Source organism: Symphalangus syndactylus, chromosome 2 (genome assembly GCF_028878055.3).
Source record: "Symphalangus syndactylus isolate Jambi chromosome 2, NHGRI_mSymSyn1-v2.1_pri, whole genome shotgun sequence".
NCBI classification, from domain to species: Eukaryota; Metazoa; Chordata; class Mammalia; order Primates; family Hylobatidae; genus Symphalangus; species Symphalangus syndactylus.
The window spans coordinates 40,980,494-40,998,479 of record NC_072424.2 but is presented as its reverse complement, the minus strand read 5'-3'; the positions used below and the strand labels follow the sequence as shown (position 1 = coordinate 40,998,479).

The 17,986-nt window shown below is 47.8% G+C and overlaps 2 protein-coding genes across 4 annotated transcripts in view; one reads left to right on the top strand and one right to left on the bottom strand.

Annotated features, from left to right (window-relative positions):
* HOGA1 (4-hydroxy-2-oxoglutarate aldolase 1) overlaps window positions 1–4,377 on the top strand; it is a 29,429-nt gene extending 25,052 nt beyond the window's left edge. For both annotated transcript variants that reach the window (XM_055253293.2, XM_055253255.2), the window contains one exon: window positions 2,657–4,377. In XM_055253293.2, coding sequence (XP_055109268.1) covers window positions 2,657–2,806 — 150 coding nt within the window. In that variant the 3' untranslated portion in view covers window positions 2,807–4,377. The remainder of the gene's footprint in view (window positions 1–2,656) is intronic.
* Window positions 4,378–5,731: 1,354 nt separating this feature from the next.
* On the bottom strand, window positions 5,732–17,166 carry MORN4 (MORN repeat containing 4). 2 transcript variants are annotated; one of them, XM_055253326.2, is made up of 5 exons: window positions 16,926–17,062; window positions 10,767–10,863; window positions 8,359–8,473; window positions 7,834–7,943; window positions 5,732–7,580 (listed from the first exon to the last, which is right to left on the bottom strand). In XM_055253326.2, exons 2-5 carry the CDS (start codon window positions 10,831–10,833, stop codon window positions 7,432–7,434), a joined length of 441 nt encoding a protein of 146 aa, XP_055109301.1. In that variant the 5' UTR covers window positions 10,834–10,863; window positions 16,926–17,062; the 3' UTR covers window positions 5,732–7,431. The 2 variants fall into 2 exon arrangements, with proteins under 2 accessions (XP_055109301.1, XP_063485602.1); XM_063629532.1 differs by lacking the exon at window positions 10,767–10,863 and having other exon boundaries at window positions 16,926–17,166.
* Between the last annotated feature and the right edge of the window lie 820 nt (window positions 17,167–17,986).

The following is a 17,986-nucleotide window of genomic DNA, read 5'->3' as shown; positions in this document are numbered from 1 at the left end:
TTTTTGGCCTCCCCTTAAGTTCTGCATACAAGGTAAGGGCCTCATGGGCCTGGCTGCAGTCCCAGGCTGAGCTAGGCACTCCACAGTGTTTTGTTTGGGTAAAGTGGTGGGTGGGCTCTAGAGCTCCCTCACAGCTATATCCTTACCTCAAAGGGGCAGATTAACTTAGATTTACAGAAAGGACAGCTGAGGAGGTAAATCTGAGTCCCTCTGGAGGTGAAGGTGCTTCTGAGATGGGACCTTCTATAAATAAGTTATAAGAACTTGCAGAAACGAGGGCCCCATTGGGCACAGGCCGTCCTGCACATACTGAACATTCCACTGGGGTGGGGCCTCTGCTCTCCCACTCCCAGTGCACCTGTGAAAGTGAAGGTCCCAGAACCCGCATGCCACTGGGACAGGAAAAGGAGCGGCTTCCAGGGCTCATGGGAACTGGTCTAATATTAGCGGTGTTTTTCTCATCTGGCCCTTGGGACGTCTTTATGGGGTAGGTGTTGTTATCACTCATTTCACAGATGAAGCAGCTTGGGCTGCCCCCGGGGAAGAGTGGATGCCTAGCTGTCATCCCAGATCTCTGTGTGTCATCCTGCCCTACCCCATCCTGCCTCACCCTTCATTCTGCGTCCTCTCCGGTGCCAGCTCTGGGCACATACCCAGGAATGCCTGGAACACCTTTTTGCTGCCTGGGCTGTAGGCTCAGACACCCCGAGAGCAGCTTGATGTCACTCTATTGCCCATCCCTGGTCAAACACAATGTCCTTCCTCCACCTTCCCACCAGCCTGCCTCCTGCCGCTGGCTATATTTAGGACTGTCTACAGTCTTTGCCACCAACCCTTTCTTAGGGTTTGAAGAGGGGCCACATGAGATATCTTTGGAAACCCATGGCAGGAGAGAGCTTTTCTCTAGGTACCTCTTATTTCCATCCTCTATCCTGGGTCTTTCCCACCTACTCAGGCTTTGGGTAAAAAGGCCAGGCTATTAGAACATCATGGGGGTGGTGAGGCCTGCAGGAGGGTGACTTACCACCCATTCTAAGAAAAAAAATCCATGCTTGATAAAGCCTCCGGGACTGTAGTGGTAAACAGTTATTAGTCAATCTTTCATCAGTGGTTCCTGGCCTTTTTATCCCAAACAACCTCTTGTTTTTATCCTCCTAAGGTTTTAGCTTCTCTCCAAATAAAACTTTCTTAAGGACTACTTTCATAGTTTTTAGATAGTGAAAGATTCATCTAATATTTCTGATCAGCATGAAATAACCAGTTGCTATACCAAAAGCAAGGAAATTTGACACTTCATTTATTCTGTAAAATTCCACATGATTTTAAATTATAATAGGCCAGATGCCGTGGCTCATGCCTGTAATCCCAGGACTTTGGGAGGCTGAGGTGGGCAGATTACTTGAGCTCAGGAGTTCGTGACTAGCCTGAGCAACATAGCAAGACCTCATCTCTACAAAAAATGCAAAAATTAGCCAGGCATGGTGTCATGCACCTGAAGTCCAAGGTGCTCTGGAGGCTGAGGTGGGAGAATCGATTGAGCCCAGGAGGTCTAGGCTACAGTGAGCCATGATCATACCACTGCACTCTAGCCTGAGTGGCACAGTGAGACCCTGTCTCAAAAAAAAAACATAAAATAAAAATAAATAAATTATTATGGGTTCGGTGGCTCATGCCTGTAATCCTAGCACTTTGGGGGGCCGAGGCGGGCAGATCACTTGAGCTCAGGAGTTTGAGACCAGCCTGGCCAACATGGCAAAGCCCTGTCTCTACTAAAAATACAAAAAATAAATAAAATAAAATGAGCCTGGTGTGGTGGCAGGTACCTGTAATCTCAGCTACTCAGGAGGCTGAGGCAGGAGAATCACTTGAACCCAGGAGGCAGAGATTGCAGTGAGCTGAGATCACGCCACTGCACTCCAGCCTGGGTGACAGAGCAAGACTCTGTCTCAAAAATAAATAAATAAATAAATAAATAAATTATAACAATAGCTTTAGGTCCCCCATTATCATGGAAAAGCCTTTAGAGATCATGTTGTCCAGCCCCTTCCTTTTTTAGACAGGAGAACTTACTCAGAGATAATAAGTAAATGACATGCAGTTTATACAACAAAACTTCCTTGGGCAATGATGCTTTGCTTTTCCTGGGAGAACATTTAGTGTTAGGGTCAGGAGGAGCTATGGGGAGGTGAGGGCAGCCAGATACAAGGGGAGTAGAGGTCTAGGCTGTGCCTGAGACTCTCACAGATCCTTCCCCTTCCTGACTTCCCAGGTCTGGTGTGCCCTGCATCAGGTTTCAGGGAGCTGGGCTGCAGACTGCTGATGCTCTAGTGCCTAGACATGCAGCCTTGCTGTCTTCTCCCACCCCAGCTCGAGGACCGAATGCCACTCTCCTCTCTGTTGGAGTGGATTTTTCTCCTAAAACCAAAGGAGGCACTCTTCTTCCCCAATCTGAAGTTTTTACATTTTGCTATTACAGACCTGCTCTCTGGTCTCTAAATCTGGATTCCCAATCTACGCTGGGTGCCATAGAGTTGGCAGTTGCTTTCCTGGGGGAAGAGGGTAGGACTTCAACGTTCTGAAAGTGACAGATTTCCGAGTTCCAGATATGGGTGTTCAGCAAATTTCTCAGTCTCTTCTAACAGGCCCTGCTTTGCAGGTGACCCAGCGCTTTGGGATCCCAGGGCTGAAGAAAATCATGGACTGGTTTGGCTACTACGGAGGCCCCTGCCGCGCCCCCTTGCAGGAGCTGAGCCCTGCTGAGGAGGAGGCACTGCGTATGGATTTCACCAGCAACGGCTGGCTCTGAGGGCAGGCAGGGTCCATGGCTGGCCTGAGCCCATCTCAGCCTCCTGCCTTGCACTTGCAGCCTGAAGCGGAGAGCACAGGGGGATGAGGGTGGCGGGCAGGGGGGAGCCGGTAGAGGTTCCTTTGCCTACTTTGGTCCTCCAGGCAGCCTTTCACAGGCACACCCATGCACATCTCCTATTCTCATGGCCACTGACCTCTCCCTTTTGTATCCTAAACTGTCTCTCTGGTCTGAAGAGTGGAAAGGAGCAATTTCTCAATTTATCTCTCTACTGTGGATGCTTTCCTAGGCCCTGAGGCACATGAAGTCAGAAAGGAAGGGCAGAGGGGCAAGTAGGCACAGTAAGGGAATTTTTTTTTTCTTTTTTTTTTTCTTTTTTTTTTTTTTTGAGACAGAGTTTCACTCTGTCGCCCAGGCTGGAGTGCAATGGCACGATCGCGGCTCACTGCAACCTCCGCCTCCTGGGTTCAAGAGATTCTCCTGCCTCAGCCTCCCGAGTAGCTGGGATGACAGGCGCCTGCCATCACGCCCAGCTAATTTTTGTATTTTTAGTAGAGATGGGGTTTCACCATGTTGGCCAGGCTGGTCTCGAACTCCTGACCTCAGGTGATCCAACTGCCTCAGCCTCCCAAAGTGCTGGGATTACAGCCAAGAGCCACTGCACCCAGCTGGGAATTTGTTTTATCAAAGGGGGGGCTACTTAGACTTGGGGCTTCAAACCTGAGTCTAGCACAATGCAGCTGGAAGCCAGGGCTACTCCTACAAACCCAAGTTCTGACTCCTTCCAGGGAAGTATCAGCTTAGGAGACTTGATCAGGAAAGTGACACTGGTCTTTCAAAGAGCCCTCTTTACCCTCCCACCCCTGCCCTCCACACTGCAAGCTGCATTCCAGCCACAATGCCCTTTTCTAAATCTATTTTCATTCATCTCCTATTCCGGTCTCTAGCCTTGACTCCAACCATTGAATGCACAGAGACAGCCCAGTGGCTTGTCAGATTGGTAAATAATGACACCTGGTGGATAAATGTTGCATTCTAGAAGACTATTCTGGCCAGCCTAGGTCTGAAACACTAAGGGGACTTGGCCTGAGATAGGGCCATCCTCTTGCCTACAGGCACTCTGCTTTTATTATTAAAAATAATCACTTTGTTACTATAATAAAATTTAACAGATAAAATTAGTGTGGCTACGTAAAGATGGACACTCGATTGCTATGCAGATCTTAGGTTTCCTGGCCAGATGTCAAGAACCTTTCTAAAGGCAAGTGAGCTCTGATGGTTTGCCTTCTCCCAGCTCTAAGAGCGGCCCCAACAATACTGAGCCAACAGGCATTCACTTACTGGAGACCTAGGGAAGGGGTAAGAGGCAAAAGTGAGCTATTTAGAAACACTTAGCACTTTTATTTTATTTTTTTGAGACAGAGTCTTGCTCTGTCATTCAGGCTGGTGTGCAGTGGCACGATCTCGGCTCACTACAACCTCCGCCTCCCAGATTCAAGTGACTTCCCTGCCTCACCCTCCCGAGTAGCTGGGATTACAGGCGTTCACCACCATGCCCGCCTAATTTTTGTATTTTTAGTAGAGACAGGGTTTCGCCACGTTGGTCAGGCTGGTCTCGAACTCCTGACCTCAGGTGATCTTCCTGCCTCGGCCTCCCAAAGTGCTGGGATTATAGGCATGAGCCACTGCACCCAGTCAGCATCCTTTTTGATTAAAGTGGTAAGTGTTTAGGGCCAGGCAGCACTTTGGGAGGCCGAGGCAGGAGGATCACATGAGGTCAAGCGTTTGAAACCAGCCTGATCAACATGGCGAAACCCTACCTCTACTAAAAATACAAAAATTAGCCGGGCATGGTGGCACACACCTGTAATCCCAGCTACTCAGGAGGCTGAGGCACAAGAATCGCTTGAACCTGGGAGGTGGAGGTTGCAGTGGGCCGAGATCGTGTCATGGCACTCCAGCCTGGGCCACAAGAGCGAAACTCCATCTCAACAACAACAACAAAAAAGGATGCTTTCTCCAAAATATTTAACCTTTTTCAGTGGTAATATTTGACTAGTGGCAGAAAAATGGAGATACATTTTTAAAAAAGGACTCCTTAAAAAGAAAGTGTAAGGTTAAAAAGAGAGGTAAATAGATACTTGTTTAGGGCAGAGGCTAAAGGAGAGAAAATAAAAGATCTCAATCTTCAACCCAAAACCAGGCTCTGAATGGCACTACAGCTTGGGGCTTAGTGCCTGGGGTTGTCTCACAGGCAACTTCCAGAGGAGCAAGGCTCAGAAGAGAATCAAGTTTAGGACTTGGGGGAAAAGTTAGGGCTAGACAGGCAGGGTAGTGTACTGGGTAAGAGCTCAGCCTCTGGGCTTAAACAGGTCTGGGTTTAAGTTCTGGGATCTGCCCCTTAGTGTCTATGGGACCTTGGAGAAACTGCTTAACTTCCCTGAGCCTCATCTGTAATACAGGGATAATAACAGTACCTTCCTCCAACAAGGGCGTGCATGTAAAGGGGTTAGCGTGGCGGTCAATGTTCCACCACTCTCCTATTGCAGAAAAGGGGAAACTCCGGCAGGAGTGGACCTGCCAGAGGTAACCCAGCAGGTGTGGCCATAACTAGTCTCCGGACTTAAGTACTCTGATGGTCAGGGTGAGAGGGGTCCAGTAAAGGGAGTTGGAATCAGAAAGGCTTGGTTGCAAATCTCACCCAGCTGTGCCACCTACTAGTTGGGACAGCCTGAGATTGTCTGATTTAAATAAGGAAAAAAAGTTCATAAGTCCTCCTCCGTAGAGGCTGAGAAAATTAGATGACTTGATATAGTAAAGTGTGCAGGGTCAGTTCCAAGGGCTAACCGGATTAACTTTTACAAACAGCAAATGGGTTGATATTTATGAAGACGCAGGGCCAGAAAGTCAGGAAAACTAGGTATAGGCAGTTCTGGTGATTTCTTTATTCTTTATAAACACCTTTTCCTACAGTACAATTCAGAGAATAAATAGAGGCACACGGCTATAACTTCCACCACAATCTGCTGTTTAAGAGACATTCAATGTGAGGCTAGGGGGCTAGAGGTGAGGGACGTATTTGGGTGCCAGGGTAATGGGAGGTCTCCGTAATAAACTGCAGAGATCCCATCAGTAAGGTCTGATTGTGGCCTGATGGTCAAGGCTCATGATAGAAGAGCTACAGTAAGCCAAATGCTCCTTTAGTTCCCCACAGTCCTAGAGTAGGTCCAATTCTACCAAAGACCCAGGGGTTCGGGTGAGTCTTATTTATTAGTCCACTGGGAAGACACTGTGTCAGCCCAAGCCATCCCTATGAATTCAGTTCACTCCATGGTAGTGCCTGAAGTGGCCTAAATATTCTACCCTTTTCCCTGGAGTTAGTCACAAATACAAGTAATAAGATTACTGTTTACATGAGTTTTTTTCTTGACTGTCCCAAAAGGGGATCCTGTTCCCCATCTAAGAAAGAAGAGAGGCACACGTGGGGATTATCTGCTCTAAGTTGATGAAAGAAGACAGCCCTGTCTTCTAAAGGGAGGAGGAAATAGCACTCTTACCGAATCCTTCACGGGGACATGGGCAGGAATGAATACCAGTCTGATCAGACCAAGTGGAAGCCTGCAGCCATGATTCCAACCAGCATGAGGAGTAACATACGGAAAAGCTCTGCCAGCCAGGCACGGTGGCTCACACCTGCAATCCTAGCACTTTGGCAGGCCCAGGCAGGGGGATCGCTTGAGCCCAGGATTTTGAGACATGCCTGAGCAACATAGCAAAACCCTGGCTCAATTTTTTATAATAATAAAATTAAAGGCTGAGCGTGGTGGCTCACGCCTGTAATCCCAGCACTTTGGGAGACCGAGGCGGGTGGATCATGAGGTCAGGAGTTTGAGACCAGCCTGGCCAATATGGTGAAACCCCGTCTCTACTAAAAAAAATACAAAAATTAACTGGGCATGGTGGCGCGCTCCTATAGTCCCAGCTACTCAGGAAGCTGAGGCGGGGGAATCGCTTGAACCTGGGAGGCAGAAGTTGCAGTGAGCTGAGATCGCGCCACTGCACTCTAGCCTGGGCGAGAGTGAGACTCCATCTCAAAAATAAAAAATAAAATAATAATAATAATAATTAAATTAGAAAAGCGCTGGCCTTGACTTTCACAGGGCTGCTGTACTGAGCCACCCCTATCTTTTTCCTGTTTCTCCAGAGTAGCACAGAGCACTGGCCCTAAGCTGGGGCTAGGATCACCCGTCCCAAAAGCAGCAGAACGAAGGTTCTGTATCACTTGGCAGAAAATGAAGCAGAAGGGTCACAGCAGGCTACACTGGGTAACCTGAGGTCTTAGGAACAGAGTATCAACCAGTGATAAGAGGTGGCTCCTCTGTCCTCCAGCACATAAGGGTCAGGGAAAGACAGGACCACCAATGGCTGCTGCGGGGTCTGCTGGCCAGCATCCTCAGCACTTTTCTGTGGTCCAGTTCTGGAATGGCAGGTGACAGGGCACATACAAGGCCTCTGCTCCACTGTCATTGTCAACTCATCTCAGCTCTGATTCATTTGTTCACCTCGAGTCAACAACAGGGGCACTGGCTTTACCCAATACATGTCAGCTGGTGCCCACTGCGCTGTCAGGCAGTGAGATTTCTGGCTGACTTGGAGGCGCTCTGGGCCCGCTGAACAATGGCAGAACACTTCTCACGCCGCAGCAGCTTGTTGTTCTCAAAGAGACCTTCATTGCGGGGGATTCCGTGAGAACCATCAGGGAAAGTCAGCAGGCCTTTGAGGAGGGCAGAGAAAATATGGGAGTGACAATGGCATTAATGTCTCAAAGATGAGCTTGATATGTCGAGGCCAAAGAAGAGAAAAACTCCTGGCTCTACTCAGGAGTACTCTATTGATGAGTTCAATGGATAGGTGTCAGGGACGGCCACTATGGATTGCTGGACACCCACAGGATTAAAACTAAACAGGTATATTTCCACCCATATTATGCCCACCTAAGTCAGCCATCCTGCTGGGCTGCAACTTACCAAAACCATCTACTCTGCCATTTTTAAATTCCCCCTCAAAGGTCATGTTGTCATATCGAATGAAGACTCCGACGCCATTAAACTTGCCCTGGGCAAACTCCCCCTCATACCTGCAGAAACACCAAGAAGTTAGCCTTCAGTGGAAAGTTAGCTGTCCAGATGAAGGGAGTCGAGCAGCTGCTGATCTCTGTTATTTAATGATGCCAAGGAGCAAGCCAATTCCACCTGTCACATAGCTCCACCTACCCCACCTATTCCCAAGGAGCAGAGAGTATATATGACATGAAGCCCTGATCTCAAGGAAAGAAGATAGGATGTGAATGGGAGTGGGGTGGAAAGTCACTCACTTGGTTGACATTTCAAATTTTAGGTCCACTTAAAAAATAACTAATAAAAGAACTATTATTCCTCATCTGTGTTCTGCAGGGAGTGAGACAAGCTCAGGATTGACCAGATATTTACCAGAGTCCCATTTTTATGTCAGACCCTCCCTTAAGGCTAAGAAAGGAATGACCTCATACCCACCTTGAACCATCTGAGAAGGTCAATACCCCGAAGCCATTAAAGAGCCCATTCTCAAAATGACCCAGGTAGGTGCCACCATCTGCAAACATCAGTTGACCAAAACCATGCCTGCGGCCTGAACAAAGAGAAGGATAGGTGTCAGGTTGGAAGGAGGCAGCTTCAGGGTCCCTTCTTACTCTTGTAGCATCCCTTACCTGCCATCACCCTACCCACAAAGAAAACAAGAGAAGCAGTGACATTAGCAGGGCAGAGGATTATTAGCCAGAGTCAGGCGCTGGGAAAACCTGGCTCCTGGGGCCTTCCCATCTTATCACTACATATTAAAGCAGGTCTACCCAAGCATGAATAAGAGAGCACTTTAAAATAACAACAGCTGGCCAGGCGCCGTAGCTCATGCCTGTAATCCCAGCATTTTGGGAGGCTGAGGCGGGTGGATCATGAGGTCAAGAGATCGTGACCAGCCTGGCCAACATGGTGAAACCCCGTCTCTACTAAAAATACAAAAATTAGCTGGGTGTAGTGGCGCCTGCCTGTAGTCCCAGCTACTTGGGAGGCTGAGGCAGGGGAATCACTTGAACCTGGGAGGCAGAGGTTTCAGTGAGCCAAGATCGCGCCACTGCACTCCAGCCTGTTGACAGAGTGAGACTCTGTCTCAAAAAACAAACAAACAAACAAACAACCAAAAAAACAATAGCTGGCTGGGCACAGTGACTCACGCCTGTAATCCCAGCACTTTGGGAGGCTGAGGAGGCGGGCAGATCACCTGAGGTCCAGAGTTCAAGATCAGCCTGGCTAACATGGTGAAACCCCGTTTCTACTAAAACCACAAAAAATTAGCCAGGCATGGTGGTGGCACGCTCCTGTAACCAGCTACTCAGGAGGCTGAGGCAGGAGAATCGCTTGAACCTGGGAGGCGGAGGTTGCAGTGGGCTGAGATCATGCCGTTGCACTCCAGCTTGGGCAACAAGAGCAAAACCCCGTCGCGAAATAAATAAATAAATAAATAAATAAATAACAATTGCTAACATGTATATTTATAGTGCCTTTACTATGTGCCAGCCTCTCTTCTTTTTTTTTTTTTTTTTTTTTCCGAGACAGAGTCTCGCTCTGTCACCCAGGCTGGAGCACAGTGGTGGGATCTTGGCTCACTGTAGCCTCCGCCTCCTGGTTCTAAGTGATTGTCCTGCCTCGGCCTCCCCAGTAGCTGGAATTACAAAGTGTTGGGATTACAGGCATGAGCTACTGTGCCTGTCCTAAATTCTTGAGCCTTGAGAGAAATTGTACAGGTGTGATGTGACCTTGGCTCCTTCAATCCCAAGCCTTTCTTCCTGGCTTTCAAATACCTGGTGTCCCCTTTAATGTGGACTGTTAGAGGACAGACTTCCTGAGGCTCTGCTGGGTGGGCTGTATCCACCACAAGAACTCCCTTGAATTCTGTTTGAAAGGCATGATTACTCCCACAACATCTTGCTCTGTTTTCTGGTCAGTTCAGAGAGTAAGCACAGCCCTGTTGCTATAATGAAGCTGAAACCAGTGCTGCTAATCAGGCTGTTAGATTTGCCCAGTACCTTTAAGTTGCTAATGGGATACTGGTGGTTTTTTTTGTTTTGTTTTTTTTTTTCCTCAGAGAGGCAATGTAGTTAGATTTTGAGGACACCGGGTCAGGCTGCCTGCTGTGTTTGCTTTCTTGTTCTACCACTTACAGTTCTGTGATCTTCAGTAAGTTACTTAGCTTCTCCTTGCCTCAATTTCCCCATCTGTTAAATGGGAATAATAATAGTATGTGCCTACCTCATAAGGTTGTCATGAGGATTAAATAAGATGATAAATACAAAATGCTTAGAAGAGAGGCTGGCATGGGTTGGGCATGGTGGCTGATGCCTGTAATCCCAGCACTTTGGGAGGCCGAGGTGGGCAGATCACCTGAGGTCAGGAGTTCGAGACCAGCCTGGCCAACATGGTGAAACCCCATCTCTACTAAAAATACAAAAATTAGCTAGATGTGGTGGCAGGCGCCTGTAATCCCAGCTACTCGGGAGGCTAAGGCACGAGAATCGCTTGAACCCAGGGGGCAGAGGTTGCAGTGAGCCGAGATTGCACCACTGCACTCCAGCCTGGGCAACATAGTGAGCGAGCAAGACCTCATCTCAAAAAACAAAACAAAACAAAACAAAAACAAAAACAAAAAAAAGAAAAATATAACTCATCCCTGGAGGTTGAATTAACAATAGCATTTTCGAATTCCTTTATTTAATCCTAAAATGGAATAAAGGAAAGGCAGGCACTATATGGAATTAAATACTGGAGTTGAAAATCAAGATCCATAAAGTTGGCTATATATCCTGATGCATTTGTCTTCCAGCAAATGAAGTGTTCATCACTGGATACTCCCCAGGGGTCCTTCTCACCCTCCTTCCACTCGCCACGATATTCCTCCCCACTGGAGTAGGTGAAGGAACCTTTTGTCAGGGTCATGGTGACAGATTACAGGATAAAAGGATGAAACTGTAGGAAATAAGCAAAGGAGAACCAGTGTCATGGAATGGTGGGAGGAAAGGACTGCAAAGCAATTTTGTAGATACATTCTAAAGGCCACCAGCCTGGTAAGTGTACGCTGCCTTAGGTGCATTTAACCAAAATACCCCTATCTCCAACCACCACCAGCCCCATCATCTCCACCTCTGCCCAAGTGCTCTTATCCTCCTGCTTATCTTAAAAGTTTTCAGACAGTTCCTGTTTTCTATGACCTGGAATGGAAATGGAGGATTAATCTACAAATATTTATTTGATACCTACTACGTGCTCAGTTGATGTATAAAATACAGTATCTTCCTTTGACAAGTTTATAATCTAGTTAATAAGACTAACACCAGCCCAGCATCAGAGTGTGCTGGGATAGAGGCCAACATTGCAAATACAACATTAATGAGAGCATGAGAAGTAGTTTTCCATCAGAATAGCAGAAAAAAATGCTTTCCAGTACAGATGGGCATTTTGATCAGGCAATCCTCAGCTCTTCCCAGAACTAAGTCACAGCACTAAAAGTCAGCTTATGGTTGAAGTTCCATTCCTTCAAAACACATCAGTTAGAATCTGAAGGGCTGTATCTTCCACTAAATCTTATAATTAAACAACCATTCCAAAACCTAAACACAAAATCACTATTTATACAAAAAGATTATAAGAGCATTTCCTTTAGATGTCTGGCAGCAGTTAACCAACTTGTTTTCTTTTTTTTTTTTTTTTTTTTTTTTGAGACGGAGTCTCGCTCTGTTGCCCAGGCTGGAGTGCAGTGGCGCGATCTCGGCTCACTGCAAGCTCTGGCTCCCGGGTTCACGCCATTCTCCTGCCTCAGCCTCCCGAGTAGCTGGGACTACAGGCGCCCGCCAACACACCCGGCTAATTTTTTGTATTTTTAGTAGAGACGGGGTTTCACCGTGTTAGCCAGGATGGTCTCGATCTCCTGACCTCGTGATCCGCCTGCCTCGGCCTCCCAAAGTGCTGGGATTACAGGCTTGAGCCACCACGCCCGGCCTAACCAACTTGTTTTCACTCAAAATTTGGAAGGAGTTATTGCAGTGGGATCTGAGGAGTCATATTGACTACACAGGGACTCAGGGAAAGTACTGCCTTGTATTTATTTACTTTTTCTCAAGGCTACGTGAAGCTTCCAAAGAGTGGCATTCTACCTTGTTCCAGAAGGAACAGTAGAATATTGCTAAAAGAAGGGAACATTTCTCCAGTTTGAGGGTTATTTACGGACAAAGTACTAGTTCTCAAGTTGTACACCTAACCACTTTATTTTTCTTTTTCTTTTTTTTTGAGACAGAGTCTCACTGTGTCACCCAGGCTGGAGTCTAATGGCATGATCTTGGCTCACTGCAACCTCCGCCTCCCAGGGTCAAGAGATTCTCGTGCCTCAGTCTCCTGAGTAGCTGAGATTACAGGCGTGCCATCACGGCCAGCTAATTTTCATATTTTTAGTAGAGATGGGGTTTCACTATGTTGGCCAGGCTGGTCTCAAACTTCTGGCCTCATGTGATCTGCCTGTCTTGGATTCCCAAAGTGCTGGGGTTATAGTCATGAGCCACCACGCCCAGCCCCTAACCACTTTTTTAGTATGCTGTTAGCTCTTGGGGATTATACTCTAAATATTTTAAGGAAGCCAATGAAATCGAAAAGTTTACCTTCTTATTACCAAATGTGGCGGACTGTATTTCCAAGATGTTTGCAACAGTATCTTCTGTCTTACATGTTTGTCTACAATTTGATCTGGCCATTGATCCATTAAAAGGTGAAATCTACCTCCCCTCCCTTGAATCTGAGTAGGCTTGTGACTGCTTGGACCAAAAGAACACAATGAAAATGATGGTGTGGGCCGGGTGTGGTGGCTCATGCCTGTAATCCCAGCATTTTGGGAGGCCGAGGCGGACTGATCACCTGAGGTCAGAAGTTCAAGACTAGCCTGACCAACATGGAGAAACCCCGTCTCTACTAAAAATACAAAATTAGCTGGGTGTGGTGGCCCATGCCTGTAATCCCAGCTACTTGGAGGCTGAGGCAGGAGAATTGCTTAACCCAGGAGGCAGAAGTTGCAGTGAGCCAAGATCGCGCCATTGCACTTCAGCCTGGGCAACAAGAGTGAAACTCTGTCTCAAAAGAAAATGGTGGTGTGTTCTGAGGTTAGATCATAAAAGCTGATGCAACTTCCATCTTGTCACTCATACACTCACACTTGGGGATCTAAGCCACCACATAAAAAGCCTGACTACCCAGAGGCTAACACTGAAAGCCAAGCCACACAGAAATGCCATATATTGGTGCTCCAGTTGGCTGCCCTTACCTTTGAATCATCCTATTCCACGTACCAGGCATCAGTGAAGGAGCCTTCAGATGATTCCAGCCCTCAGCCATTGAGCCTGCATTCCATCCCATATCAGGGAGCAGAGAGAGGCCTCCCCATGGTGCGAGGTCCAAATTCCCTCACCCACAGAATCCATGAGCATCATATGGGTGTTTTTTTGTTTGTTTGTTTTGTTTTTTGAGACAGTCTCGCTCTGTCACCCTGGCTGGAGTACAGTGGTGTGATCTCGGCTCACCGCAAGCTCTGCCTCCTGGGTTCAAGCAATTCTCCTGCCTTAGCCTCCCGAGTAGCTAGGACTACAGGTGCTCGCCACCACGCCCGGCTAATTTTTTTTTTTTTTGAGTCAGAGTCTCGCTGTCTCCCAGGCTGGAGTTCAGTGGTGCAATCTCGGCTCACTGCAAGCTCTGCCTCCCAGGTTCTCGCCATTCTCCTGCCTCAGCCTCCCCAGTAGCTGGGACTACAGGCACCCGCCACCATGCCCGGATAATTTTTTTTTGTATTTTTAGTGGAGATGTGGTTTCACCGTGTTAGCCAGGATGGTCTCGATCTCCTGACCTTGTGATCCACCCGCCTCGGCCTCCCAAAGTGCTGGGATTACAGGCGTGAACCACTGCGCCTGGCCCCGGCTAATTTTTTGTATTTTTAGTAGAGATGGGGTTTCACTGTGTTAGCCAGGATGGTCTTGATCTCCTGATCTCATGATCTGCCCGCCTCAACCTCCCAAAGTGCTGGGATTATAGGTGTGAGCCACCATGCCCAGCCACCATATGGGTGTTTTAAGCTGCTAAATTCTGGGGTACTTTGTCATACAGCAATAATAACTGGAATACCATGTTTCAACCTAACCCTCCCACCATCCTCTCCCATTGGTTTTTAACAGTACATACTACAAACTTCCATTCCATTTTGACTTAGGGACATATAGCAAATTCCCTTCAGCAGGTGCTTGCCAAAATGACGTCCATTGCCAAGACCACAGTCAGAAGTGCTAATGAAAGGGAATGCGTGTAGAATCCATGAGTCTCAGGCCATGGCTGAATACATTTGGCTAGAAACTGTCACATATGCCCAAATAGTTGATATTGTCACTATTTGGGACAGTGTCTGGATTTTATGACTTTTATAATTAACCATGCTAATGAATAGCTTTACAGCTACTGACCTAAAAAGGAACTTCACCAGTAACCATGGTCATTGAGACAAATCTAGTTTAACAAAGTATAGTCAGTGCTGATGAAGACTGAAAGCCCAATACTTTTTTTTTTTGAGGCAGAGTCTGGCTCTGTCATCCAAGCTGGAGTGCAGCGGTGTCATCTCAGCCACTGCAACCTCTGCCTCCTGGGCCATCCTCCCACCTTAGCCTCCTGAGTAGCTGGGACTACAGGGGCATGCCACGACACCCAGCTAATTTTTGCATTTTTTGGTAGAGACAGGGTTTTACCATGTTGCCCATGCTGGTCTTGAACTCCTGGGATCAAGTGATTTGCCTGCTTCAGCCTTCCAAAGTGCTAGGATTACAGGTGTGAGCCACTGTGTCTGACCCAATACTTTAATAAGGGATGCAAATCAGTATTTGTATCAGTTATCCAAATCATATTTTTAAAAAGAATATATGGCTTAGGGGTTCAGGCTACAGATACACCCATGGAATCCAGTCACAAACCAAGATGATTCACACTTCTAAACAGACACTAACCCTTTCTGCACTCCCGATGGATGGGTTGCAAAGGATCAGTCCAAACATTTACATAAAAGAAAATTACTATTCTGTCCTTGTAAACCAATACACTATTAGTCTGCACTATATACCATATTCCTGCTATCTTCATTTTCTTCTGCTCCAGACATTTCTTTTTTATTATTATTTTCTTATTTCCAAACAGAACTCTGAGACAATAATGAGAATTTTTGTTTCCGTTCTTTTTATCTTTTTCTAATTTTAAGAAATCAACGTATTAAACAACATTTTTTTATTCACAGTAAACTGTGTCCAATTTAAGAGGATTAAAAAAAAAACTGACATAAAGAGGAAAAGGGCCGGGCATGATGGCTCACTCCTGTAATCCCAGCACGTTGGGAGGCTGAAGCAAGAGGATTGCTTGAGCCCAGGAGTTCAATACCAAGCTGGGAAACGTAGTGAGACCTCATCTCTACAAAACAATACAAAAATTTGCTGGATGTGGTGGTGCATGCCTGTAGTCCCAGCTACTCAGGAGGCTGAGGCAGGAGGATTGCTTGAGCCCACAATTTGAGGCTGCCAGGGTGAGCAGTGACTGCACCAAACCTGCACTCCAGCCTGGGCAACAGAGCCAGACCTTGTCTCAAAAAAAAGAAAAGAAAAGAAAAACAAAACAAAAGGTTGGGGCGGTGGGGGAGATCCAGTTAGAGAATATGGAGGCAGCCACCCTAACTACCCACATGTCCCCCCAAAACCACCCTTCCCAGGGTACAATAGTCTTGTCAAATTATTTCAGTAATAAAGAAAGCAGTTCATAAGCTTTTAGAATCCTAAAGAGAAGAAAATGAAGGCTCTGATGAACAAAGATTAGCCTTGTTAGGAACCTAGAACAAAAAGTCAAATAATACTCCTTTATTTTTTTGAGACGGAGTCTTGCTCTGTCCCCATGCTGGAGTGCAGTGGCAGGATCTCGGCTCACTGCAACCGCCGCCTCCCAGGTTCAAGCGATTCTCCTGCCTCAGCCTCCTGGGTAGCTGGGATTACAGGCGCATGCCACCACGCTTGGCTAATTTTTGTATTTTTAGCAGAGACGAGGTTTCACCATCTTGGCCAAGCTAGTTTTGAACTCCTGACCTCATGATCCACCCGCCTCGGCCTCCCAAAGTGTTGGGATTACAGGCGTGAGCCACCGCGCCCGGCCGAAATATTCTTTTTTAAGTGTTTTAAAAGGAGCTCGAAATAACTGTTTTTCATTATAAGTCTAACCTCCTCTTTCCTCGTGTGAAAAGTAAAGAAATGCATCGTTGCTATATGAAGGGTTCATTTAGGAAGACTATGGGATGGTTAGATTGAAGAAAGTGGGAAGAAAATACTGGCGCCAAAAAGATTTTTTTTTTTCTTAAAGGCGATGATGACCTGGGGGTGATTGGGACTAGGGAGTAATACTGCCAGAATACTATCCTATTTCACGGGAAAGGGAATGCCAGGGCTGGACTCCGATATAGCAGTTATTCCTGCTGGTACCTAAGCAGTTCAGAGATGCTATACTGCAGGGATACCACTCATAAACTAAATGAAGCATCCCATTCCCCAGGCTTCCATATGTGGGAGTTCTCTCCACCCGTGAGATAAAGGCGGGCCCAGGGAAAACAAAGCCCTAGGCCACAACAAGACAACACCTTCTCGCACCCCATTTTCACCTTCCAGCCGCGTTCCTTCCTGCTATCCGGGCCCGCTCTCCCGCCCGGCAGGGTCTAACGCTCACACAGGTCTGCCAATTCCCCTGATGCAAACCTCCACCCTCTGCTCGCTAACCCCAGTCCAGTCAGCTCTCCCGGGCCTCGACCCCCGCGGTGGAGACTAAAGGGTTCAGGTTTGGGTCCCCCACAGGCAACCGCCCTCAGGTCAGCGTATCTGAGGTGGAGCCGCGCCCCCGAGCCGGGTCATCTCGTGCTCCGTTCCTCAGTGCCCACCTGACCGATCACACTCTTTCCCGGCTCCCTCCCTCCTGCGCCTCCAGCCAACCTGGGGCCGGCCTTTCGGGATGACCGTCACGCCTGGACGCAGGGCTCCAGCGCCTCGGACTTTTCCTCTGATGGGCTCCCGGCTGCCACCTTGCTCTCCGCCACCTCCACCAGCGATTGCCCCACTTGACGCCGCCATCCTGGGCGACCGCACTGGGTACAATTCCCGCTGCCCATTGGCTGTTACCTAGGCAACCGGGAGCAACGCCACACCGCATTGGCCCAGCCCGCCTCCACGCCATCTTTGTGCGGGGCCGAGTGTTTGCGAACCGGAGCTAACTATGTGAAAGAGGGGTGGTCCCACCTCTGCAACTCAGATAAAGACAGAGGATCCAGATCTGGCCTACCCAGAGGCCGTCTAGTTGAAATGGCAACCCCAAAGAAAACCAAACCTGCGCCCGAAGCAACAGTGACCATCAACGCGAGCGGCTCTGATCTTGCTCCAGTCCCCACTGCTGTCAAGGGCCCCGCCGCGGAGTTTAAGGCAGATCCTAAATCCAGCTTCAGAGAAGCAGCTTTGTAAATTGTAACACGCTGGGCAGGATGGCCTCCAATAACTCTGTGCTAGACATTGTGATATCAAGACACTTTTGCATTCATTATAGGAATTTGTGCTGTCCTTGTCATTACCTAGATCCTTTTTGTTTAAAATATAGTACCTGGCCAGGCACAGTGGCTCACATCTGTAATCCCAGCACTTCTGGAGGCCGAGGCAGGAGGATCGCTGGAGCCCAGGAGTTCTAGATCAGCCTGGGCAACGCAGGGAGACCCCATATCTACAGAAGAAAAAAATTACCCAGCCTAGTGGTGGGTGCCTGTAGTCACAGCTACTCAGGAGGCTGAGGTGGGAGGATCCCTTGAGCCCAGGAGGTTGAGGCTGCAGTAAGCCATGATTCTGCCACTGTACCCCAGCCTGGGCAACCTAGCAAGACCCTGTCTCAAATAAATAAATTGCAAACCAAAAAGTATCTGAGACAGGTCTCAATCAATTTAGAAGTTTATTTTGCCTATGTTAAGGACATGCCTGTGACACAGCCTTAGAAGGTCCTAAGAATGTGTGTC

Bases quoted from the DNA above. Each gene is read 5' to 3' on its own strand.
- MORN4 (XM_063629532.1), bottom strand. From the start codon at position 17,166: ATGGCGTGGAGGCGGGCTGGGCCAATGCGGTGTGGCGTTGCTCCCGGT. The intron at 8,474-16,925 runs GTTGGCTGGAGG...CTCTTTGTTCAG, and splicing joins TCCCGAAAGGCCGGCCCCAG to GCCGCAGGCATGGTTTTGGT. The intron at 7,944-8,358 runs GTGGGTATGAGG...GTGTTTCTGCAG, and splicing joins ACCTTCTCAGATGGTTCAAG to GTATGAGGGGGAGTTTGCCC.